The 25080-nt window shown below is 43.5% G+C and overlaps 2 protein-coding genes across 4 annotated transcripts; one reads left to right on the top strand and one right to left on the bottom strand.

Annotated features, from left to right (window-relative positions):
* The first annotated feature begins 485 nt into the window (after positions 1–485).
* On the top strand, positions 486–9401 carry LOC147267845 (matrix remodeling-associated protein 8-like). Its single transcript, XM_086198926.1, has 12 exons — positions 486–710; positions 1283–1309; positions 1446–1751; positions 2464–2565; positions 2650–2783; positions 2883–3062; positions 3904–4048; positions 8020–8175; positions 8259–8283; positions 8418–8509; positions 8604–8675; positions 8754–9401. The coding sequence occupies exons 1-12, from the start codon at positions 659–661 to the stop codon at positions 8774–8776; spliced, it is 1314 nt and encodes a 437-aa protein (XP_086055052.1). The 5' UTR covers positions 486–658; the 3' UTR covers positions 8777–9401.
* A 159-nt stretch (positions 9402–9560) lies between these two features.
* On the bottom strand, positions 9561–24872 carry per3 (period circadian clock 3). Of its 3 annotated transcripts, none has more exons than XM_086198919.1 (22): positions 24679–24872; positions 21074–21500; positions 20527–20684; positions 20307–20425; positions 19811–20009; positions 18043–18094; positions 17516–17664; positions 17190–17268; positions 16989–17095; positions 16700–16856; positions 16471–16579; positions 16000–16128; positions 15765–15873; positions 15562–15673; positions 15339–15478; positions 15067–15228; positions 14665–14916; positions 13276–14147; positions 12850–13042; positions 12392–12578; positions 12036–12186; positions 9561–11954 (listed from the first exon to the last, which is right to left on the bottom strand). In XM_086198919.1, the coding sequence occupies exons 2-22, from the start codon at positions 21352–21354 to the stop codon at positions 11832–11834; spliced, it is 3840 nt and encodes a 1279-aa protein (XP_086055045.1). In that variant the 5' UTR covers positions 21355–21500; positions 24679–24872; the 3' UTR covers positions 9561–11831. The 3 variants fall into 3 exon arrangements, with proteins under 3 accessions (XP_086055045.1, XP_086055046.1, XP_086055044.1); XM_086198918.1 differs by having other exon boundaries at positions 9562–11954; positions 20527–20687; positions 24679–24871; XM_086198920.1 differs by lacking the exon at positions 24679–24872 and having other exon boundaries at positions 20527–20687; positions 21074–21366.
* Positions 24873–25080: the final 208 nt, after the last annotated feature.

Here is a 25080-nt window from a genome sequence, read left to right as displayed (position 1 = left end):
GTCCTAATGCCTCGAACCATTCAGGAAGTGGCAGCAAAAATAAATGCATTATTTTTGTAAATCAAACACAAGAGCAGTCATAATGTTGTTTACAACTATTCTAGTCAGCATTTAGGTTTGTTTTCATTGCACAACAACATGAGGTGGAGTCATTTCCTAGTAATTAAGCTAAAAAAAACAACAATCATTTCGAATTTGAATAACAGAACTAAAGGAGGTCAAGTGCAATGATTGTTTTCTCAAATGTGAGGATCCCACTAAAAAAATCTCATGAGTTTAAATTACTTTGAAGGATTAATCTCCGGGTGATGTCATCACCTGGAAAGAAGGGGGGGGGGGGGGGGAGAATGTCCAAATTCTCCAAAAATGACTCCTTCAACTGTAACAAGTGAAGTTCAGAAGTTTGTGAGAGGAGGAGATATTGCAGGTGTCGAATTTCATTTCCCGGGTGGGAACAGTTCACTTTGGTCCTGTTTAGGTTCCGGACTGAAGCCCCAGCTGCATCTCCTCCAACACTGAAAGCTGACAAGTCTTGTTGCTGCTGCTGCTGCTGCTGCTGCTGTTGCTGCTGCTGTTGCAGATGGATAAACAAGACCTATTATTTCACTCACAGGGTCATTAACTGGGTTAACAATTCAGCACCACAACATTAGCCAACATGAAGACCGACTGGGAGGACATTATTTTCCAGGCTCTGCTTTTGATCCACAGTAAGTTCAGCCACAGTTGCATTCTTCTACATTTTCCAGTGAAGTACATGTAAATTAACATGAGAAGTGGCCTCTAAATAAATACAAAAAAGTAAAACTATACATTCCTTGCTTGATTTTGTGACAGAATCCATTTTATACAAATGCACTCTTTCATCATCAAAGGTATTTTCTTTGTTTTCTTGTGCTGTGATTTATTGCATTAATATTTTAAGGAAAAGTGGCTGTTTGAAATGTTTGATCGCATTTCTGAGATTTTCAAAGCAATACTTCTAGTTGTTTACATATTAGAACACACACACACACACACACACACACACACACACACACACACACTCACATTCCTGTGGATGAGTTTCACTGAGTCAATGTCTGACACATCACGACGCTGTGGTTATTCACTGAAAATTATGAATATTTGTCACACTGGTGTTTCTAATTACGCCTGTCCGTATGGCTGCAGTGAAATCAAATAGTGACCATAGATCGACAGCACTAGGAATCGAATCTTCATTCTTTACCGACTGTTTAATAAAGGGTTTAATTCACTTTTTCTACTGTTTCTATTTCAGTTCCTGTGGTCTGCTTCTTCACTGCAGGTGTGTTAATATGTGTGAGTGTGTGCGTGTGTGTGTGTGTGTGTGTGTGTGTGTGTGTGTGTGTGTGTGTGTGCGTGTGTGTTTTGTCACCACCAAAAGTATCAGTGTGTCACTGTCCTCACTCTCTGTTCCTCAGTATCAGGTCAGGCTGACAGCAGCAGCAGTGTGGTGGTGGCAGGTTACAATGTGAGCGCCCCCGCCGGGTCTAAGGTGGTGCTGCAGTGTGTGAGTGGTCGCATGGTGTGGACCAGAGACAGAGTGAAGGACAGACAGAGAGTGGTCCACTGGGACCTGTATCGGGCCCACCCGGAATACGGCATGGAGAGAGTGGTGGACATGTACTCTGCAGGAGACCAGAGGATTTACAACTCCTACAATCTGAACAGGGTCGGCCTGAGCTCCAAGGCCTTCCGGGATGGAAATTTCTCCCTGGTCATTAAAGGTCAAATGCACTGTTTTTTGTCACACATGTCTGGCTAGTCTGTGAATTGGTTGCTTGGTGGTATTTTTTTTTGCCTGATTGTTTATACTACCCTGATTTTATCTCCTAATGGATTCAATCTCTCCCAGCATAATTTCACACACACACTCCCTGTCTGAACCATGTCGGTGCGTTCAAGTGCTCGTGGGAAACATTTGATTTTTGTTTTTCTATCTGTATGTCATTGGGTCAACTCCTGAATCCATCAAAAAGTGTTCACTTGTGTTCAAATGTTAATAAACCAACTATTACCTCGATAGACTAAACAGAAAAGCAATAGAAAATAGTTTGCAGTAATGCTACTTCGCATAATTCATTGATGGTAAATGGACTCAATTTTATATAGCGCTTTTCTACCTTAGTGGCACGCAAAGCACTTTATAGTGTCATCTCATTCACCCATTCACACACGCACTCACACACTGATGGTGGAGGCTGCCATGCAAGGTGCCAACCTACTCATCAGGAGTAATTACGGGTTCAGTATCTTGCTCAAGGACACTTTGACATGGTCACCGGGGTCGAGGATCGAACCAACGACCCTTTGGTTGTTAGATGGCCACTCTAGCCCTAAGCCATGCCGCCCACATTGATATTTAGAAACATACAAACACCATCTTTCACTGACCCTTGCCTTACCGAACATCATGTTTGTGTTTCCTGCATGTGATAGATGTGACAATGAATGACCGAGGCCTGTACTCATGTAACCTCCACCACCTCTACTGCCACCTCTACGAGACCATCAGAGTCCAGCTCAACGTCACCAAGTCACGTACGTAGCACTCAACCATCTCTCAACAGTCCTGAGAAAATAAGAGCGGTGATGCTGACCTCCTTTTGCACTGTAACCATAAAGGTCGTAAAGAACAGCGTTTCTGGGACGGACAGAAGGCTGTGTTTGTGGTGGTGCTTGGGAGCACCGTGGTGCTGCCCTGCATCAACAGAAGAAACGTGTGGACGGACTGGAACACCGAGGAGGAGGATCAGCAGGTCTGTGACCTAGCTGAGATTTACTGTGGAGGGGTGTCACGGGCTTGAATAAAAAGTGTATCTCTTTGCTTTGTTTGCCTCTGCTTTGTTGGCTTCCAGGTGGTCCACTGGGACCGCCAGTCCCCAGGAATCCGCCATGACCGTGCAGACCGGCTGGTGGACATGTACGCCTCCGGGGAGCAGCGTAGCTACGGACCCCTGTTCCTCCAGAGGAAGATGAACATCAGTAATCACGCCTTCTCAGAGGGGGACTTCTCGCTTACTATATCAGATCTGCAGGTGCGTGTGTGTGTGTGTGTGTGTGTGTGTGTGTGTGTGCGCGTGTGTTTGTGTGTGTGTGTGTGTGTGCGTGTGGTGTGTGTGGGATGGGGGTTAAAGGTATGACTTAAGTCAGTTTTGAGGACACAAAGCAGACAACAAGTGGTAAAATGTCTATCGTACAGTAACACTGAGGCACATATTGGTTACAATGTGTGTGTGTGTGTGTGTGTGTGTGTGTGTGTGTGTGTGTGCAAGGGTCTTGGGCCACCAGTGCTCTTGATATGTGTTTGGTGTGTGTGTTTGTCTGTGTGTATGCAGAGTTACATGCAAGATTTATATCAGTAATGCAGTTTTATAAAGGTCCCCCTGTGCCAGTTAAAATGAAAACATACAGACACACACATTAAGGAAAAAGTAAGGGTCCCAGTATTTCTGAATAGGGCCAGTAAATCAAAACCTGCGTAGGTGGATATAGACTCAGGGGTCCGCTGGGGTCAAAGACCACACTGTTGAACAGAGGCCAGTTTTCCAGTCGACTTAGATTTAAAAGTAGCATTAATTGACTCAAACTTACTGCAAAATTATAGATCAATCACGATAAATAATAATACACACCTCTTTTTTTAATATTTTACTGCAATGCACTAAATGTTTGCAAAACTTTAATGGTCTACTCATGACCTAAAAAGTTCCATTTATGTGATGATGTAAAATGCCAACATGGTGGACACAGCAAAACACATGCAGAATACAAGTGCAGCCCCAAATGTGCAGTTAGGTGGTTAAATCACTTATCTAAACAAGTGTGTGTGTGCGTGTGTGTGTGTGTGTGCGTGTGTGTGTGTGTATGTGCCCGCAGCCCACAGACCAGGGGATGTACTCCTGCCACCTCCATCATCATTACTGCGGTTTGCATGAGAGAAGAGAGTTCCAGGTCACAGTGGAACGGCCAGTGATTCCGACTATGCTGCCAGCCAAAGCACTGCCCAGCAGTGAAGACAAAGGTAACACACACACAACACACATAACACACACACACACACACACACACACAAACACACACACACACACACACACACACACACACACACTCACTCACTCACTCTCAAAAACTTTTTTTCAGTGGACAGTTTGAGTGCTTTAGCAGAGTGACTCGGTGGATTTGAACTGTTGTGTCCAATAAAGAGAAAGAAAATCCCCAACATCCTTTGTGCGACATTGTTGTTTTCAAATTTTCTAGCTGAGTTGAGTCTCAGCTCTACCTCAAACTCTTCAGCAGAAGAGGAGATGAAGGGGTCAGCAGAGAATACTCCTTTTTGAATGTTACTGTTTGTTTCATGAGAGCTTTTTCTTGCACTGTCAGCATGCCTGATACCAAAACCCCTGAAACCCCTGAACACAGACACACACACGCACACACACACCTACCCCCCCATGAGGACAAGGTGTCCTGATAAAGTTCATTTTTATTTCAGAAAAGGTCTTGCAAAAACCATCTCACACACACACACACACACACACACACACACACGTCTTCTATCCAACCTCTTCACTATTTTCTCATCATTGAACCACTTGACCACAGAAAAAAAAGAATGTGTGTGTGTGTGTGTGTGTGGGGGGGAGTCTGTTTTTGTCTTTAATGTCTCCATCACCCTCATCTGTGGCTGCAAGCATCATATTCTCCTCCTGTGTTTCCTCTCTCTCTGGCTTCGTTCAACATCTCTCTGTACTTTGACCTACCTAAAAAGGAAAAGAAAAGGAGAGAAGAAGGGAAGGATGGCGTGTTGACAGACGAGCGGATTGGCATGTTGGCGTGCCCGCTACCTACCTCAAATACTTGGAGAATGAGAGAGTTTCTGGAGAATGTGTCTGTTTTCAGATAGGTAACAGAGGCAAAGCCGATAATGGTGAATGTATCCATGTGGCAAAGTCATTGAGAGAAATTTTGGAGATGAGAAATGCCTGTGGTCAATTTTGTGTGTGTGTGTGTGTGTTTCTGTGCGTGTGCGTGTGTGTGTGCATGCACGTGTGTGTGAGTGTGTGTGTGTGCATGTGTGTGTGTGTGAATCAGACGATCTCATTTCAGTGGAATTTCTCGGATAGAGTGAGCGTTTGGAATGAAATCCAGCTCTGCCCACACAATTAATCCTTCACTCTCTGAGCTGTAATAATACAGTAGGGCTGCACCATGGGAATTGTGCTGTTAGCGACCAGATGCATTCTCTCTTTTACTTCTCGAACACAGGGGATGATGTTAGTACAGTTTCCTCCCGCCTGCTTGCAGATTACAGCCTCATCCCTTGCTATCTGCTCCGGTTTTACCCTCTATGTCTGCTGCCCTGTTGATTTTGGCTCCATCCTGACATTCTGGATGACTCTCACTCTCTCCCACCTTCTCTCTCTCTCTCTCTCTCTCTCTCTCTCTCTCTCTCCCTCCTTTAAAAATCGCACATGATTTGGTTTGTTTACTTTCACCCTATTCCTTTGTGCTCTTTTGTTTACTTTTTATTTTTCTAAAGATACATATTTTCAGTTGTCGGTCAAGAAAAATGAAGCAGTTTTCATCTGCTGGCCAGCTGGCCACTTAGACCGAGAGATAGACCGAGTGAGATGAACGAGAGAGAGAGAGAGAGAGAGAGAGAGAGAGAGAGGAGGAGGACGGGGGCGAGGACTCTGTTGATGAACTAGAGGATAAGATGTAGGTCACCCCTCCCTAAGTCTCTCCAATAAGAGTCTACAAGGGTGAGGAGAGGAAGGGGCAGCTAAACACAAACATCCAGTCTGGAGAAAATGTCTTCAAAGTAAATAAGAGGATCAGTGGATTACAAATGTAAATGAACATGCAGTTTTTGATGTATACAGAAAGTTGGTGTTAAGGGCGGTTGGTTTTCTCAAGCTGTATTTTCTGAGGCAGGCCTCTGGAGAATCCTCTCGCCATCCCCTTCCCCTCCCTTGGCTCTCCTTCTCTGTTCCATCCCAATTCTGTTCTTCTTTTACTTCTTTTCCCCTCATCGCTTTTATGTGTTTTACTGCCAAGAAAAGTAAATCATAGCATGACTGTCTGGATCTCATTTTGGCTCAAATACGTTGAGTCTGAGGTCTGCAGCTGCTTCTCGCCTTGCAGTTTGTTTTTTTTAAACGAAGCAAAATGAAACCAGGCTCTCTCTCTTCCTTTACTTCTTAACACTCAGCAGAACTGCTCACATCACCTAGCGTCGACCTGCTAATTATTTGTCAGGAAATGTGCTCAGCATTTCATTGTAGCCAGGATTTGTCACTGCTTAAGAAAAGCAGCACGAAAAAAAAAAAATTTTCTAGGTGCTGAAGTTTATGTGGCCTAACACAGGCTCTATCAGAAATGTGAACGAATACATTCATTTTTTTTTGGTGGGCTTGCAGAGGAGTCCTTGCCAGCAAAGGCACATTTATTTATCTTCAAGAATTAGCGCATGCTTGCCACTGAACACACATTAAAACTCAAACTGCTGAGTATTCCGGGAACACACAGTTCAGCGAAAACTACATTTCATAGTTTGTATTCCGTTTAGCATCCACAAAATGGTTAAAAAAAACAGTTATAGCTTTGATGACTCATTGATAGGTTAGCTACTGTTAAAAAGAATGTCAGTATTTACTTTCCAGGATTTAGGTACAATGTTTACCATCGTGAGGTAGCATGTTAGCGTGCTAGCATTTGCTAATTAGCGTTAAACATCCGCTAGTATCAACACGAAGTGAAAGCTCCGCCAGTGGTGGAGGGTGTCGTGTTGTGCCTCTCTGCCAGCGACAGCTGTGGGCTTGAGGTTTCATGTTTTCAAGTTGCCTAACCATAAATATAAATACCAAAGAAATGATCTTTGTCACATGATAAACATGTATACTGTGCTGTTAAAATGCCTTTAGCCTGTGTGTCACTCTCATTTTTTTCTTACTGCACTCACTTTTCAGGCCAAATCTTTAAAAAGTTACTTTTGACGGCTAACAGAAAAAAAAAAACGAACGGTTGTTTATATGATTTTAGAAATGATTTTTTCACCTTTAATTTTTTTGGAATTTGTATTTTATTTCATTTTATAATCTGGGTAGCCCCGATCCAGACAAATAACTGATATTGTCATGGTTAGGGATCCCCGATGTGGCTTGACAACTATTTAAGGATTGAATGCTGTCACAAATTAATTCAAACTCAAGGTCCTCTAAGAGAGCGTCAGTCTGATATTTCCTGAGAAATTAATGAAAGGGTTGCGAGACAAGAGTCACTAATGGCTTTTAAATGAAAACACACATATCATGACCCAAATAAGTTCAATGAACTTATTGTCTTGTCTTTGAATATTCTATGTTGTCAAGCAGAGCTGCAGTAACGTGTCCACACCCATGGGTGGACTGGTCCCATCACTGACTCCAGCTCATTATCCATACATGATTAGTTTGATTGACAGATGTATCAGTTAAATGTTAAAAAACACAGACCTCAGAGAAGGAAATCAGTTAAACTGACAAGCCGGAAGGCTTCAACGTAGTTAGAGGTCGCCATGGCGATGCTAACTGCTTAGTGCCAACCAAACGACTATTTTTGGTCAAGAATGAGTGAAAAACTTTTAATTTAAAAAGTCCTCTTTCTGGCCCAACTTAACATTGGTCAACATTTAGCTCAAATAAGAGACAAGGCTGCTTTATTGTTCATACAATGACCTGAAGAGTGGTCGTTTAATGTGCCGTCCACATTTTTAAGTTCAAACGAAGTTTGCAGACTCACAAGAGAGCAAATGTATAGAAATAAAAGGTTTGCATGGAGGAACTTCATTTCCCCAACAAGAAACAAATGGAAAACTTCTGTTGAGTTCAGTTTACTGCTGAGCTTGTTTACTACATCTCTAAACCTCTTGATGACACACGGGACCGTAAGAAGAAAGATGAAGAGCAGAAGGAATCTAAAAGCAGACTTGTTGTGATCTCTCTGCTTACTCAGACGCCACAAAAGTTGAGTCACCGCGAGTCATCAATGTCGTCCTGCCCAATCCGAACCACTTTCTCCTGCCTCTGGGCTTCGTCCTCACCTCCTTCCTCCTCCTGGCATTCATTATCCTCATCATCATCCTCATCACACGCAGACGTAGAACCAAAGGTCTGAACCAACATTCACCTCAGTTTCTTATAAGGGATTTATACTGAATTCACATGTGCTAATCAGATTTCCATGTGTTTCAGAGTTTAATGCACAGGCGTCCATGAGGTAAGTAAAGACACACACAAATAAACACTGTCCCACCCTCAAACACACACACACACACACACACACACACACACACACACACACACACACACACACACACACACACACCTCAGTGTATTTGTCTTGCTGTGTAGGTCCAGCAGAAGTCACAGTGGCTCCGATGAGTTTGAGATGGATGTTACAGCTGTGAACGTGTCCATGAGGGAACCAGAGGAGAGACATTTTGGTGAGTGAAAGAAAGGAGCAGGTCAGCACACAGCGGCCTGTGTCTACACTCTGTGTGTCTGTGCGTGTTTTCACCTCCTCCTGTGTGACTTTAGACTACAAGAACAACCTGCTGAAGGAGAAGGTCAACATGAACACTCCTTCTAAAGTTATTGATCTTGACAAAGGTAACAAACACACCCAAACCAGTCAGGGTTGATGAATCTCACATTGTTCCTACCTTCAATCTCTCTTTGTTCTTGCAGAGATGCAGAAATTTTCCAAATGAGGAGAAAAAAAGAAAAAGAAAAATGGGGTCACTGGCTGGTCCAGAGGCTGCCCTCCGAGCTGAACACAAATGTCATGGCTATGTGAGAGAATTCAGAAAATAAACACACAAAAAGCCTCATGTTTTACAAATATAAGTGAAATAAACACAAGGAAACATTTTCTATCATTCTATTACAAAAACCAGAGAGACTCGGACCACTGCGCATGGCACCACAACACCACCCAGTGGTTGTTAGATGAAGGCACAGCACTGTACTTAGACTCAAGACTTCCAGTTATTACAGCTTTGATAATAATTTCTCAAACATGCCATTCTTGTTGTTATTATTTGCATCTTGGCTTGGCTGACTGGACTGAGGCGCCGCTGAGGTGCCGCTATCAGTGTGCACTGCTCCCTGTACGCTTTGATTAACTCTATGCTAACTGACAAACGAAGCAGTGTACAAAAACATTCTAATGCCCAGACTGTATTTCTGATTTGTGGATTTTTGTTGTTGTTGTTGTAAACATGTATCAAAATTCAATATTTGATGCAGGTTTTTTTACTGAAATCTAATTAAAGAGGAGCTGTGTTGTTCTGATATTAATGGCCAGTCGTTTTTTTTTTTGTTGAAGACAAACCATTGTCATCATTGTCCGAATCTAAGAAAAAAACAGCATGTTTTTTTTTAAAGTCCTTTAAAGTTCAATAAGGGTGAGTGGGGGCATTTAATTGTAATTTATTCTTCTTCGGCATGGATCAGCGGATTAAAGTGGTACATCACCCATTTGTGTTTGCCAGTAATAAACATGAACACATTAAGTCATAGTTCATTTATTCATTCCTTTGTGTCACAAACAGTCCCTGAATTCAAGACAAATGGCTTTTTATACATGTTTAAGATTTCTTGTGTGTGTGTGTGTGTGTGTACATTTCCTATAAAATACATGGTACTGTAATATACTTTCAATCTAAAAATGGTAGAAAACCCTGGTCTGTCTTGGACTGATGGACAACTGTATCGAAGGGAACAGCTCTCAATCGATCAGCACTCAGTTCAAGAGAAAATTAAAAGCCTTGACATTCACAGACTTGCTGGGTTAGTCTTAGTTTCTTAGTTTGTGCCTCCTTGATTCCTCTTCTCTTAGTCCCTCCCACCTGAGCCAAGCACAGTGTGGGGTGGGGGGGGGGGGGGGTGAGTCAACAGTCACCAGACAGAAGTGCTTCAGTCGTCGGGATTTTATTACCTCAATAGTTATCTCATTAGATTCAATACACAAAGTCCTTTGATACAATTCACTGTGGGTGGCTTTTTGTTTTTAATTTATCACAAATATGTATATAAGTGCTACACTTGTTTGTATATCAAAGCCAAACTGATCTCAGACGGGTCACACTAGGTTTGGAATGACAGTTGCACCGACGGCAAAATGGGCAGACCGTTCTTGTTGGTAGAGTTTTGTGAGCACCTGTAAACATCCCATCATGACTGAATCAATGAGACGTGTGGCGAGAAGAGCGTCTTGATGGTTGAAAACATCCGCTTGTCCAAACCAGATCAAGTTTTAGAAGGTGTCAAATGGCAGAAGCCTTCTCTCGTATGAGGATAGCTGATCTGGCAGCGCTGGGTTTGGAAAAAAATCTGCTGTCTGCTGTGCTAGCATCTTTAAAATTGTGCTTTCAGCTTCTTTGACTGAAAACACAAGAGGATAAATGAAAATAATGGTGTGTGTGTGTGTGTGTGTGTGTGTGTGTACTCCAGTATGTATTAACTGCAGCTCTCTTTGCTAGTAAGCCACTGTTGATGAATTTTGTTGCCTTTACAAGTGATTTTTTTTTTTAAGCTATGAAAAAAAAATTCAGGAAAAAACTTTGTCTCAAGGTCAATCAGATGACTATGATGCTCTCCAAGTTGCTGGTCGAGTGCGAACAGAAAAATTCTGCCTAAAGTGAAACATCCTTCAAGATGACACGGCGATCAAGTTTAAGGTCACAAGTAGGACCGAGGAGACAAGGAGGCAAAAATTAAGACAAATCAAAAGAGCCCTCTCTCTCTGTCTCTCTCTCTTGCTCTCCAGAAAACACACACATACTGACAGGTGAACAGACAGCAACAGAGTAAAAGAGGAAATTAATAGAGTAAGAAACCCAGGATCAGAGGAGATCCGGGTTCAGGCAGTGTGATTACAAAGAGAGGTAAGCTACAGCTGCGTTTGTGATGATGAGCAAGCAGGATGGTGGGTCCAGAAAAGGCTCAATCCAGGAAGCGTTGAGCAGTTGGGGTCCGCTTCTGTGGTCGCTCCATATTCAATTCGAAACGACTGACATGTTTGCTGTTGGTGGTGAGTTTAAATACCATAAAAACTCATGTTCTGGACGAGAAAATTCGACCTACAGAATAAGAGATGACACTCCAGTAACCATTAATTTACAAGACTATAATCTCAATTTTAGAAACAGAGCAGCAAATGTGTCTTCAGTCCATCCCAAAAAAAAAAAAAAAAAGTTCTACCATGTGTCAACCATGGTGTTACTATGACACTAAAGGAGTCCACGTGGTACACATACTGTACAACCTGTACTCCATATCGCTGGAGAAGAGTCCCAGGTGTGTGTTCTGATACTGGAACCGGGCCAGCACCGTCTTTGTCCTGTCACCCAGTCTCACCCATCCCAACAGACCGGGTGTGTGAGGACAGAGTTCATGCTCAGGTGGCAGCAACCACAGGACCCTCTTCCAAAAATAGAGCATCAAGTGGCTCAAGAACATAGTTTTAAATACGAGCTAACCCCAACAGGGCTTCTATGAACACAAGAAGAAGAGAGGTATAATATTCATGGTCCGATAAAGGCAGTCATGTCAGGCTGAGAGAAAATGCCAGTAAAAATAAATGCCCATATCTCTCTCACCTCTCAGGCTCTGAGGACCTTTACAAACAGGTTAAACTAAAGCATAGAGACCCACTCCTCCGGACTGCTCAGAAGAGATGCATGTTGGGAGTTTTGGAGGTTTCTGGCAGGGCTGCTTCGTTGTGAGCTGATTGGTTGGTTTTCAGTTTGGGTTCCAGATCTTTCAGGTGTCCACCACAGGTCCAATAGGATCCTGCTGGGGGCTGTCCAGAGGGGATGAGCTATCAGGATCAGGGGGTTGAGGGGAGTGGGCCATCCCTGCACCTGTGCTGCAGCCAACACAACCCTGAGAGAAAAGGAGCGCATGTTACACACGTTCACGTCTGAAGAGGGCACATGTATTTGTGATGAGGATGGAGGTTCCCACCTGTGTGTCTATCTCCTGTGGGATGGTGTGCTGCTGGATCCAGGGATGGACGTCAGCCAGCTCCTCTCTCTGCTCCTGCGAGAACCAGGGCTGGAGGGGCTGAAGCACCCGCAGCTTCTCCCTGTCCTCAGCCAACACCTCATTCTGGTCCCTGGAACACAGCAAAGGCAAGGTTAAAAAAAAAAGAAAAAGAAAACCACAAAGTCAGTGTATTGAGTCACTGCTCAGTGTGAGATGACATTTTACCCATTTCCGGCAAATCAAAACAAATATTTGCCATTAGCCAATAAAGATTTAGTCAAGACGGACTGGCATTCTTTATTCACCATTAGTGGAGTAAAAAGTGGGGTTTGTACCTGGTGTGGATCTGGTACGTCATCATGACACCCTCTGACGTGTGCTGGATCATACCCCACAGCGAATTCTCCACCTGGGTGTCGTAGCTGTGTTGGTGCTCTGCTGGTGCTTCCTGGCTCTTTCGGGCTTTGCGTGAAGTGTCTGATGAATCATTGCTGGCAAAATATTTGCTGCTGTTGCTGCTGCCTGTAAGCCAACGAGAACTCGCTGTCAGTCACTTCCGCCTGACTCAAAGTTGCTGTTAATCCTGCTTTCATTGTCATAAATTGTTTCACTCCTTGGTGTAATAAGAAGACTATTTCCATTCACTTCAACAGAATGAGGTGAGAACTTGAACTGAATGAAACTTAAGTTTTTTTGTGGGGGTAAAGGCATTACAGAAACAATCAAATGGTAGTCAGGTAAACTGTGGCAGCCATCAAATAGTAATTGTATGAGTGAGAGTTTTTCTTCTTACCAGTGTGTGAGGTAGAGGTTCCATTGGAGCCAGATCCAGATCCAGACCCTAATGAGCCTCCAGACTCTCCTGACCCAGACCCTGAGGCATTGGAACCAGTTCCTGACCTGGCATCCTCCTGCAGCAGCAGGTCAAGTAGCTCGCTGGATGTAGACTGGGCATCATGGTTGCCAGAGTCACTGGGGGCATCACCCTGTCAGAGGAAGATGTTTAACACTCGGAATTTCAGGGTATTGTGAATACAGTTGGGAAGTCAATGTTAAAAAAATAAAAATAAAACAACATTTCCCAATGTACGAATGCAAATGTACTGACAAAAGTACTTTAATTCAAGAAGAAAGAGCTTACAAAGAAGTATGAAGGAGAGGACTTTAGTGTCCTCAACTGAGAGGAGTGGTGACAGTTGCCAGGAAACAGCAGACCCACCTCATTGGCATGTTGCTCGTGGAGGCTCTCAGTGTGGTTGTGCCCAGTGCTGCTCTGTCCTTCACTTGGTTTGGGCAACTCCTCCTGTAGCAAGTTCAGCTGAAGTGGAGAACTGGACCGAGAGCTGGAGAATAAAGCCCGTGGCCCAGCTGCCTCCTCCTCTTCCCCGACAGAGGAGCTGGCTCTGGGTGAGCAAAACAGAGGTCCTGGGGAGGCCTGAGTGTGGGGGACAGGTTGGGCTGGGAACTGGGGTTGAAGGAAAGGTACACTGCCTGGGGCAAAGCCTGCCATGGTGATGGGTGCCTGAGGCAGCAAAGAGGGAGCAGATGGAGGGAAAATGGATGGGTAACTTGAAGAAAATGTTGGGTAGCTGGGCAGGATAAGAGCCATGACTGGTGCTACGTAGGGGTTGATACTCTGGCCTGGAGCCATTGGCTGGAGGCTGTGAAAGTTTGAGATATTCTGCAGAGTCGGGATGGGCTCCAACTGGATTGGTTGCATGCCAGAAAGGTTCTGATTTGGCTGCATGATGTTGAAATTGTAGCTAAATTGGGTTTGGTCAGGAGGCTGCATCATCACTGGAGGTGGTCCAGGCAGCTGTTGTGGTCTGGGTGGTTGCTCTGGGACAGATTGGGTGGGCATCATGGAGAAGAATGGCGCCTGGAGTGGGGCTGGGGCTTCACTGTAGGGTGCACCCATCTGGGGCTGGGAGGACTCTGAGGAGGGCCAAGAGGAGTCAGGGACACGGCGGGGAGGACCAGGCGGTGAGGCATAGCTGTCTGAGGAGCCTTGGGGTTTGGAGCGCTTGTGTCTGGGCTTTCCTCTCCTAGAGCGGTTCCATTCACCAGTGCTGACTGGACGTAGGTAGTCACCTGTAGCGACAGGGATGCAGGGTGCACAATAGGTTTCATCTGGTCTAGTGCCTGCATCACAGGCTTAGTACCATCAAGATGATAATCATAACTGGCCTACAGAAATACAAAAAAGTCACAGCGTTCTTTGACTATAGGAGGATTATGATTGAGCCTCTCTTGTGCTGACAGTGTCTGACACTAGACTGTGTTTGATTAAACAACTCAAACTACTTCTGTAAAAAAAAAGTACATTGACAACTTCCTTCACACATGCTGGGATGGCTGCGTGGCTGGGTAGAGAGAAAGCTACTTGTCTCCTCCAAAGACTGTGCAGAAGTGTCCTTGAGCAAAACACTGCACCCCTAGTTAATCCTGATGAGCTGTAGCACCTTGGATGGCAGCCATCAGCATATAAACATGAAGGTAAATGCAAATGAAGCAAAATTTGCTTCATTTGCTTTTTTGGCTGTTAGTGTGGACACATGCAGTAAAAATGCACTGGTTTACCATTTGTTACTGTCATATGGTCACATACCTCTGTGGTGGGAGTGGGCCATTGAGCTGTTGTCTAGCTGCAGATAGAAGCTGTAGGGGCTCTGCAGGATGCGATGGCGGAATCGGTCCACATACTCCTGCTCCTCCTTCTGGGTGTGGGCTGACAGTACCTCCTTGGTGAGACCTACAAACCTTCGCTCCTCTGTGGCAGGGCTCGGGACGGGACGGACAGGGGTTGGAGCAGTGTCAGTAGGCTCACTGCCCATCGGCACATCCTCCAGCGCTGTGGCCTCTGTGGGAGAAAATTGAAGTAAAATCCCATTTACAAGAGAAATAAGAGTGAAGTGAGGAGATTATCCAAGTTTAGATTTAACAGTTTGTGCAGATGTGCACCTGAGTAACTCCCATGGTCTACAACTGAGATGTGAGAATTCGTGTGTACCTGATTCAGGCTGGGGCACGTGAACGATGGTGCTGCTGTATGAACACTGGCTGGTGACAGAGACCACACTCATCGCCTTAGTGGACATAGTGATGTCTGTCAGAGGAGCTCCCACCACTGCTGCAGCGGTAGCATCTACCGACACCTCACTGTCTAACACCACTGGACAAAGACAAGCAACAATTTTGGTAGCTGAAGTCACAAAAAAACACTTAAGAATAGAAGAATGTATACAAGTATTTGCGGGTTTTTTTTAAAAAAAATTTTTTTACCGTCTGAGCTGGCTGGAGCTGTGTCAGTGGCTCCAGCAGGCTTGTCATCTTCTGAGGCAGAGGAAGAGGAAGAAGAGGTGACCAGGGAATGAGAGTCGCTCTTCCGTTTAAGGCCTGAACCTGTGCAGCTTTCCAAATATCTAGAATACACAAACACACCCACTTAGAATGTGGCAGGTGGGAAATCATTGAGGAGTGCTGAGATGAAGTAACGGTCATGCACCTAATGATGTTGTCCACACAGTTGATCTGCTGGTACGAGGGAACGTGTGTTTGTTTGCGACTTCCTTCATGGTCTTTAACTTCAGGGTTAGAGGGTGCAGGAGGCCGATGTACTGAAAGATTAAATAGTCGTTTTAGGCAACAATCAAATATTTACAAATTTAAGAGCATGCATCTTTAGCTTATTTGCTGAGGTTGCATTACCTGTGGCAGGTTTATCAAGAAAAGCAATTTTGTGGCTTGAATCCAGATAAGCCTGCTGGCCCCAACTTTTGACTCTATTCACATCAGCACAGAATTGTTGCAGAGTCATCTGCAATCACATTCACACACATTCACACACATACACGCACACACACACACACACACACAAATTTACTTTGGCAGCCTTGATAAAGAACCGTGGCATTGTGGCTGAAGAATGTCACTGATGTCTCACCGGCTCCCGATGCGTGTCCTCCCACAAGTTACCGTTGCTGTCACTGGAGGAAGCTACACTGATGTAGTGCTCATGAGAGCCGTTACTTCCCAAACTGCCATAACCACTGGAACCGTTTGTATGGACCGGCTATGGAAAAAAGAAACAAAGATGTAAGGATCCTGGGAAAACGGAAAAACAAAAAGACAAACACATTTAGGTTATACGGGAGTTTTGTGATGGTAGAGGTATATGGGGTCCAGGGCTGCCCTCACTTTTTTTGAATTTAGGCTTCAAAATAACAACTACATCATCACATTGTCAGAGCCCAAAGCTGACTTGTGGTTGCAGCAACTAAATATCCCCAAACGTTTTTTCTTCATGATGGTATTAAAAGTGACAAGCCGGTACTTATCCTCCAAATATTTGTTCTCTGCTCTTGGTCAATAAAAAAAAAAAAAAAAAAAAAAAAAAGACAGCTTAAAAAATCACCTGTAAAAAGAGCTTATAGATCTTGGCTTGTAAATCTTTTACTTCCTCAAAGGTGACTGGGAAATCCTCTTTTGTGCAAGCGGCAAATACATCCTCATTAAGTGGACTCCTGGACGCAAAAAGGACAGAACACAGTCATCGCATCTTCTTTTACACACCCACAATGTGACCTGAGCACACTGAAGGAAATTATTTTGTTTGGTTTTGAATTTGTGAAGTTGCTCCTTACGTCCGGACTTTATGCCTTCCTATGATGAAGGCCACCTTGCGGCTCCAAGGGTTGATGAAGCTTGACCAGCTGGTGTCCAAGGTGATGTAGTCCCCATTTTGACAGCGTAGACGCACTGGCGAGTGCTCAAACGGAGACTGGCCTGCATACTTCAACACTGGATACAGCAAGAAGATTTGGAATGAACAATAACAAGCAAGAACACAGCATTGCAATTCTCATTCTTACTGGTAGTTTTCCATAAATCAAATTCACTTACTGACAACATTGAAATACATCTAAAGCTCACCTTTTCGGTGCATAGAAAGCATGAGCGGACGGTCCTCTGGGTGAATGCAAGTCAGCAGTGACATCCCGATCAGATCCTGAGGAAGGTATCCTAGCAACGGCACAGCCCTGTGGGTAGTCACCATCAAATGACACTTATCAACTTGTTGCCATTTTACAGCTCAACTGAACTCTGAGTAAGCACATTTGTGAGAGTACTGACCTGTCGTCCACTTCCAGGAACACACAGCCAGGCGAGTGCGTGGTGGTGAAGATGCGCTTGTCCGTAGGGATTCGCGGTGCTGTGTGAGTCAAAAATATCTTAGTCTTTTTTTTCCCCCCCAGACGATAACCTTTGCAAGCTGATAATTGCGCAGTGTGGATGAACAAAGGTAGGAAAAGTAAATCAAGTACTTTGCACGAATGCAAATAAGCATGAAATTAGATAGATATCTTAAAATGTGAAACTGCCTAACAAATAACCAATAAGCATTTTCTCCTTACTAGTTGGCTTGAACTGGGTATAGTATTTTGATAATATCATTATACCTTCATATCCAGAGATGATGCGTTCAGCAAGGGCCAGGCAGCAAGGCTCCTCATCTTCCCCATTACCTCCCCTCCCCTGTACCTTCAGCAGGTAGGGAGTGATCCTGAATGGGTTGTAACGCATCTCACCCTCACGGTCCTTCCCGCCTCTAAAACATACAATGAAATTGAAACTTTTACTTGGATGAAGTTGAAAAAAACTATTTTTCTGACAGGATAATTTTGTCACTAATGCATAAAAGCAATCTCTTTCTCGGAACACTACAAGATACTTTCTTCTATATTGAGAAGTCTGTCTGGCAAACAAAGCACCACACTGTTGTCAAGATGTATGGTGGTTCCAGCCCAGCTGTTACTGATGTCTATTGGTTGTAATTGGTTATTTTCTGCAAGAATCTGCGGAATTCATTCTTTTTCCTGTGCAAACCCTTCTTTTCCAGAGGGATTCTACTACTTAGTAAATGAAACATTTAAGCGAGTTCTTGGAAAGGCTAGATCTTTAATGGAATTAAAATACAAATACTGACCTGATTCTGCAGAAGAAAGACTTGACCTGTGCACAGTCAAAGAGGACCCCGGCTGCAGAGACAAAGAACAGAGGATTGTCATGTATCTGCCAGTTACAAATTCACAAGGACTCTTGTGTAGTCACCGACTTGTAAGATGAAAAGAGTCTGCATTTAAGAGTAACTGAACTCCAAAACCACTTTTCATCTGAAAGCCAATACACATTTTTGTTGTGTTCTTGAATGGTTGATGTCCAAATCTTAATATTTGAATTCTACATATTGTGCTTTACACATTAAGAGTGTCTGCCCTCTACTGGTCGAAACAAGGCCATTGCAACTGAATTATGCTATTGGCTCATCTGGTGGCAGAAGGAAATACGCTTTCCTGGCAAGCCAAAAGTATGTGGCACCTCAGCTGACTTGAATAGGCATGTGTTAGTGATATAACTCAAGCAGGCATCTACAATCAACTTGAAAAACTTGTTGCTTCATTTGCATAACACTAAATTTATTCCCTAAGCCTTGTAACAGCTACTATACTATACAACTATTAAGGAATCTTAATAGATTACATGTATTTGTGTTGAGAGAGTTTGACGTGTGGACATTTAAATAACCTCCGATGGAGATTATTTCATATCCGAGATCAAATCTTCTCTGAACTAATATAAAAGAGATGTGACAGACCTGAATTATCAAACGCATGTTGAGGACTGCAAGTCTTTCCCTTATTTCAACATGCAGAATCTGTTGTCATGAAGCACGAGGACTGACGGAACACAGATGTGGAAAAACTCAACTCACTGACAGTAGTTAAACAGAGAGATGGCTCTTATAGGGGGTGGGTGCTTCATAGTGTCACCCCCTAATTTGGTGTGAAGGTTAAACCAATACTGCAGCCCACTGAAGGAGTCCACATACGCTCATAGTTCTTAAATACATCCAAGGTTACTGCTATTTTCTCTTTGAGATCTTCAATATCTCATTCCACAGGTACAAAGGGAGGATTGGGCTTTTAGTAAATGACGAATCTGAATAGGAGGATGTGCGCAGATTCAAACCAGTGAGTGCAGGTGCTGAGCTGAAACCAGGAAAATGTTAAAAAGGAATTTGGTTTCCATTGAACATTCTTTTTGAATGATGAGGGTTAGGGATAGGCTCCAGCAACCCCCCTGCGACCCTTAACATGATAAGCGGGAAAAAAGGGATGGATGGATGGAATGTAAATCTGAAGCATGTTTCCTTTTAAATATCACCACTTAAACTGATAAGGTCACTTATCTGCTGAATCAAACACCACTTTCCATGCCTCCACCTCTCGTGCAAAGTTAAATGGAGAGTTTGAAGGAAAAACAATACGTCGCATGGTAAGTGGTGACAGCACATTACCAGGGCAGGAGTCAACTGATTTGACTTGTTACAAAGTTAAAGTCTGCTTCCCTGGATTAGGAGCGGAAATATCCTCCAACTCAGAAGAAGTGGTTCTGCGTCATTCTCCATTTTTGCATGGCCAGATTCAGTTACTGAAGCCCGAACACATACACTCACACCCTCCCTGTCAGCCCAACTTTTAGCATTTTTCAGGCACTTGTTGTTAGGCCCTGGCAAGGTTTTATTTTGTTTTTTTTTCTTTTATTAAGAAACTGTCACTTCTTTACCAGAAACTTTTGCACAGTACTGTCTGCTGGAATGAAACTAAACACAAAGAAAAATGTCTTTTTACCGTACAAATAAATACAAGATGGAAAAATCCAATCAAAATGTGATATTTTTGGCAAAAACCCACCCTTGTGTGAGTTGCTCCAGGGTGGCAGATTCGGCTGTGCTGTGTGCGAGTAGAAGACATTGACATCTTGGTGGAAGAGCAGCTCCACAAACTTGGCTGACTCCAGGAACTTCCTCTTGCAGCAAAGGATGCTGGGGGCCTGCTCCGACGAGTAGAGCACGCGACCACTCGACAGGGAGAACACCACCACGAAAGAGTCCTACACAGACACGGAGAGGCGTACACACCCAGAGGGACACACGCACACAAGCGAGCCAAGTCACAGACACACAAGAGCAGTAAACACACATACACTCACACACACGCCCATGCGTGAGGCAAAAATAAATGTACACCTGCATAGTATGAATGTGTTTATCCAAAATGCTGCATGGCTTTTTTGAGACGTGATGGGAGCCTCAAAACAGCATCAACAACAAATGGTGTTCAATGGTTAACATTAGTGCAAGAAGGTGGAAAATAAAAAGGTGTGGGTAGCGTGTGACTGTGCGTGTACCGTGTTTTTAAGGGTGTGTTCGGATGTGACTCTCTCCAACTCTTCAAGAGTGCAAACAGTAGCATCTCTTCTCTCATCCTGGCCGTTTCTCATCAGCAGCTTGTAGTATTCGCTGTTGGCTACAGAGGACAGAATATCAGATATCAGATATCAGGACATTTGAGGAAAACCACAGATTATTCTGATATCAAAAACTGTCACAAAAACACGAGTCTGTTACCTTGTACTTGCTTGACGCAGTTGAGTGCGTAATGTAGGGCCTCCACTGTGCTGGCTTTGCTGCGGCTGCGCTTGTCTGAGGGAAGCCTCTTCTTCATCTCTGCCACTGTGATCATCACCTCTCGGTGAGCCTGCCCTTTGCCACCATCTGCATTCATACTGCTACACAATCACACACAATTGTGAAAATGAAACCCTCACAAACACACAGGCAGATCTGCAGAGGTGTATGAACTCTTGTATGTACTTTGGGTAGATGAAATGAGTTTGAATAATGTAGAAGGCAGACACTTGTTTCAGTGCATGCCAGTGCGCAGAAAAAATACACTGGCTGAAACTTGTGAATTCCTTCTCATGAATTTCAAAGTGAAGTCTACAATCCTTTTCTTCTTATCAGTTCTGTCAGTAATATGATGGCATTCTTTGGTGGAGCCTTTGTCCCAAGGGACTGCTTGTAAAAACTGAACGGGTGTTGAAAATACACGCACTTACTGTACGATCAAAGATGTCGGCGCACATGAAATCAGGAGAATTAAAAGGACAAATACCTCTTGGTGGAGGCTGAGGTGGATCCTGTGGTGCTACCAGGGCTGTGATTGGCTGATGAAGAGAGATCATGTGATCCACTTGTCATCTCCTCATCTTCCTGCCCCACCTCCCCACCTGAAGCTCCACTCTCCTCTCCCCCAAGATGCTCTGACTGAGCCTCCCGCTGCCCCAATGTGGCGCTCTTCTCCCCTCCACCTTCTCCTGCAGCTAACGATAATGCAGGCTCCTCCCCGTCTGGGCCGCTGTCACTGCTGGGCATCTCTTCACTTTGGTCACACATCAATGGTCATATGTCCAATCAGGGTGGTAGGCAAGGGTCTTCATATGTTCAACAAGGGGAATGGGTTCCATGTGGTAACACTTAATAAATCCTGATTCAATCAGTGGTGACTGCAGGATGGAGGAGTCGACCTTTATCACTGCAAACTAGAGGAATACACAAAGAGATCATAAAAAAAATGTAACAAACATCAGAAAAGCGCAACAGCTGGAAAACTTAGTGTAGTTCCCACTTTTAATAAAAGAAGTGAGGTTGATGGACTGTTCAAAATAGGAGCCAGCATGTGAGTTTGTAGGAAAAAGAAACCTCGGGTCAGATGGAGGGAATCATCAAGTTACCAAACCTGTTAAAAAAAAACCCTGCTCAAACGACTCACTGACATGCGATTCTTTGGTTCTGAACAGCAGCACAAGTATAATTAAAGGTGCTTGTTCACCAGTTAACGAAGCACTGGATGTGGGTGTCTCTCCATTTTTGTTATGAAGTAAATGTTTATTTTTTTGCACAAGGTTTTCCTATGTTCAGTGTCATGACAGGCTAATAGTGCTGTGTCGCAGTTCCACAAGTGCACACCATACTGAGTTATAGGATTTCATCTCCGGATTGAGTGGACCTCAAATCATGAAATCAGCATTCAAAACGATTTAAAAGTTCTATTATATTATGCTACAGCATATTAACAGATGTCAAACAAAATGCTACCACTTCATTTTTTATTAATATTTATTATTTATTTATCTTTGTTATTTAATATCCCTCTGAAATTGTCTTACCACAATTCACCAATTATTTTATGTCATTTGCAACTATGGCATTGCTGTGGCATTTTCAACACTGCACCTCAACAAGCCTAGCACTCAACACTAGCTGTACCCGTCATTGACATATTATATCTTCAGCACCAAATGTTTTTTGAATGATAGAATAAATAATAATAAATAATTCTGTTCAGTCAAGCAATGTTTTTCTCATCTTTTCTTTTTTTCAATGTGAAAAGGCACATTATGGCTTACAAGCCTTCCTGACAATTGAACTGACTCACTACCTGGATCATACGTCATCCTTTACAAATCAAACAAACAAAAAAGTGACAAAAAAGAGAAAAAAAATTCTGTCTTGTCTGTTGAACTCGAGAATGGTGTCAGAACACCTTTTTCCAAATTCTCTCAATGACGTGCCTGATGATAGCGGTGGAGTGTGCTGTTTACCACATCGGTTCAAAATCTCAAAATATGTTTTTATGAGATCTGGTAGCTCTGAAGATCATTGGATCCCTCACAGCAAACCATTCAGTGACCCTTTTGTTTTCAAAATTCATGCACCTGCATTTCTTGTATTTCTACAAGGGTTTATGCTATCTGTATGTCTGTCATTATTGCCAAACGCTCCACATAATACACCAGAAATAACCTCACGATTGCATGCTGAACACTAAAACCCCAAATATTTCATATTTCTTGTTACTTCAGTTATAAACAACATGCAAAATGACAGAAAGACAGGAACAGAGAGGCCCAAACAACAGGAGCCAGAGAAAATATCCTGCATCATCCCTGCTGCAGGGTTACATAACCAGCTTGCTAAATTTTAAACTATAAAAGCAATCTTACTATTCCTTGGGATGTTTTTTTCAAAAGTGTGTAAGCAAATACACACATGTAAACACACCACTATGGTGCAGGTGTGCTGCTCAGACCTTGTGCTGCTTCAAGATTCATACATATTTTTACCGATATTTTTCCATTTCCATGATTTCTCCATGACTTTTCCACATCTCTGAACAAAGTTTTTATGACCACACAGGCTCTGAAATGTTTGTTTACACGTGAAAAATAAACTGAGAAATCCACGTCCGAATCCACCAACAGATATTTAAAATGAACGTCAGGCTCTGTGGTTTGATACGACATTAACATATATTTACATAAAACAATATTCCACCAAGAGAGATTCTTAAAACATTCACAGGTATTTGAAAAGGAAATTTCCATCAACTTGCAATAGTTTTCTGGCTTACTTAATTATCAAAAATATTCAGGCCTGGCAACTTTTTTCTTTTTAATTTTCATGTGACCTTAATGACCCTGTTAATTATACAGGACACAAGCACACCAGATATGGACACACTCAGGTCAAACCTGTCAGTTTCATTCAACACCTTGGACATACAAAACACCTGTTGTTGGGGGGGGTTGAAGGCACAGAAAGAATGTACATGCCAGAGCCCACAATACCATTAGCAAAGGAACCACAACATTTTACTGTATAACTACTATGCTGTTTATCTACACCTTGTTGCCAGTTATTCTAAAATATCTGGAATGGATTGCGGTGGTGCTTGGCTACAAGTTAATTATTGATGAGATGGAGGTGATTAGCCAGTTGTTAGTTTCTAAGTACATATAGGAGTCTAACGAACGAGAAAGATCAATCATACATATGCACTGAAAAAACAAACAAACATAACCAAGGGGCTAACAGTGTGGATTACCCGGACACTCTGACATCACATGCTCCCCTCCATAGAAGAAAGAAGAATTTTCAGATGTGAAAAACAGCCCACCACCTGATCCCACTAAAAACGAACTTGACCCTCATTTGACGGTTCAGAGCCCCCTCCCCAAATAAACCCGGTGACCTCGACAAACCCAGCTACCACCGCCACCACACATGACGGGGGAACCTGCGTCCTTACACCCATAAACGCAGCACAACGCGGGAGAGAATGGTAGCTAATGTTTAATAGGATTATTGTGTATATTGTCACACCCGCAAAGCTGCAATGAAACGTTGTTGTACATAATAATGTAATTAACGTTACATAATGTTGGCAAAGCCGGGCAGAAGGGAGAGATAGAGAGGAGGATTTAAACAGTAAACTACTTTTCAAATATAACTATTTCACGGTACGTGACATTTTAGTGTTGTAACTCATTTGCCCACAGTATTTGTCATTACTGCTCTGAAAGAAGTGCCGCAACAATATCCGCTCCTATGTTTTAATTAGTTGCTGGCTTCCCCAACGCTGCTGGAGAGCCACAGCCTCCTGACTTGTAGCAGACATATTATTGAACGTTAGCTGCCCTCTACTTAACACCAACTAAAACCAGAACACACACGGCTACAAACGTATCCCTCTGAAACTAAACATTACCCACTGCACAGTAACGGAACAACAGAATACAACGAGGAGGCTATAATACATTTGTTTACATCCACTGGTGTACGCGTTTGGTGCCGTGGGCGAGGTGGTTACCTAGCTTAGCTAGTTAGCCGCATCGTTAACGACATAACAAGTCGTCGGGTTGGTAATGGAATATTTACCTTTAGACTCCACGTGTGTCTAAGCTTCACTATCTTGAAATTTAATTCCTCTTCAAGAATCGCCGTACCAAAAGTACTTATTTGAATTATGTCCCTGTCACGTAGCAAGATCACCAGCCACCTCGAAGCGCTTGACACATTTGTGCAACGTGAGGCCGGTGCAGAGTGACTCCGCCTGTTGTTTGATGACTGGACGGGCCGATTTCGCATCTTCCTTTTGATTGGTCACAGTTTCTGGTAGAGGGCGTGGCTAAATGCGGGGAGCTGTCAACTGCTGCCTGTCGGTTCACGTGGATCCCCATGTTACGCAACAGAGAGACAACAAGCCCAGTACGAACTGCGCAGCCGCCGGCGCATCACATCACAAACGGCTGCATCCACCCCTCTACTACTAGTACATGA

Source organism: Aulostomus chinensis, chromosome 3 (assembly GCF_037954235.1).
Source record: "Aulostomus chinensis isolate RoL2024-O1b breed Wild chromosome 3, RoL_Achi_v1.0, whole genome shotgun sequence".
Lineage (NCBI taxonomy): Eukaryota > Metazoa > Chordata > Actinopteri > Syngnathiformes > Aulostomidae > Aulostomus > Aulostomus chinensis.
This window is presented reverse-complemented; position numbering and strand designations above follow the sequence as displayed.

Coding starts and splice junctions, on each gene's coding strand:
- per3 (XM_086198918.1), bottom strand. CDS start 21,354: ATGTGTGACCAAAGTGAAGAGATGCCCAGCAGTGACAGCGGCCCAGAC. Junction 16,580..16,699: donor GGAAGGCATAAAGTCCGGAC/GTAAGGAGCAAC, acceptor TTTTGCGTCCAG/GAGTCCACTTAATGAGGATG. Junction 15,229..15,338: donor AGCTCCAGCCAGCTCAGACG/GTAAAAAAATTT, acceptor GTCTTTGTCCAG/TGGTGTTAGACAGTGAGGTG.
- LOC147267845 (XM_086198926.1), top strand. CDS start 659: ATGAAGACCGACTGGGAGGACATTATTTTCCAGGCTCTGCTTTTGATC. Junction 1,752..2,463: donor TTTCTCCCTGGTCATTAAAG/GTCAAATGCACT, acceptor TGCATGTGATAG/ATGTGACAATGAATGACCGA. Junction 3,063..3,903: donor TTACTATATCAGATCTGCAG/GTGCGTGTGTGT, acceptor ATGTGCCCGCAG/CCCACAGACCAGGGGATGTA.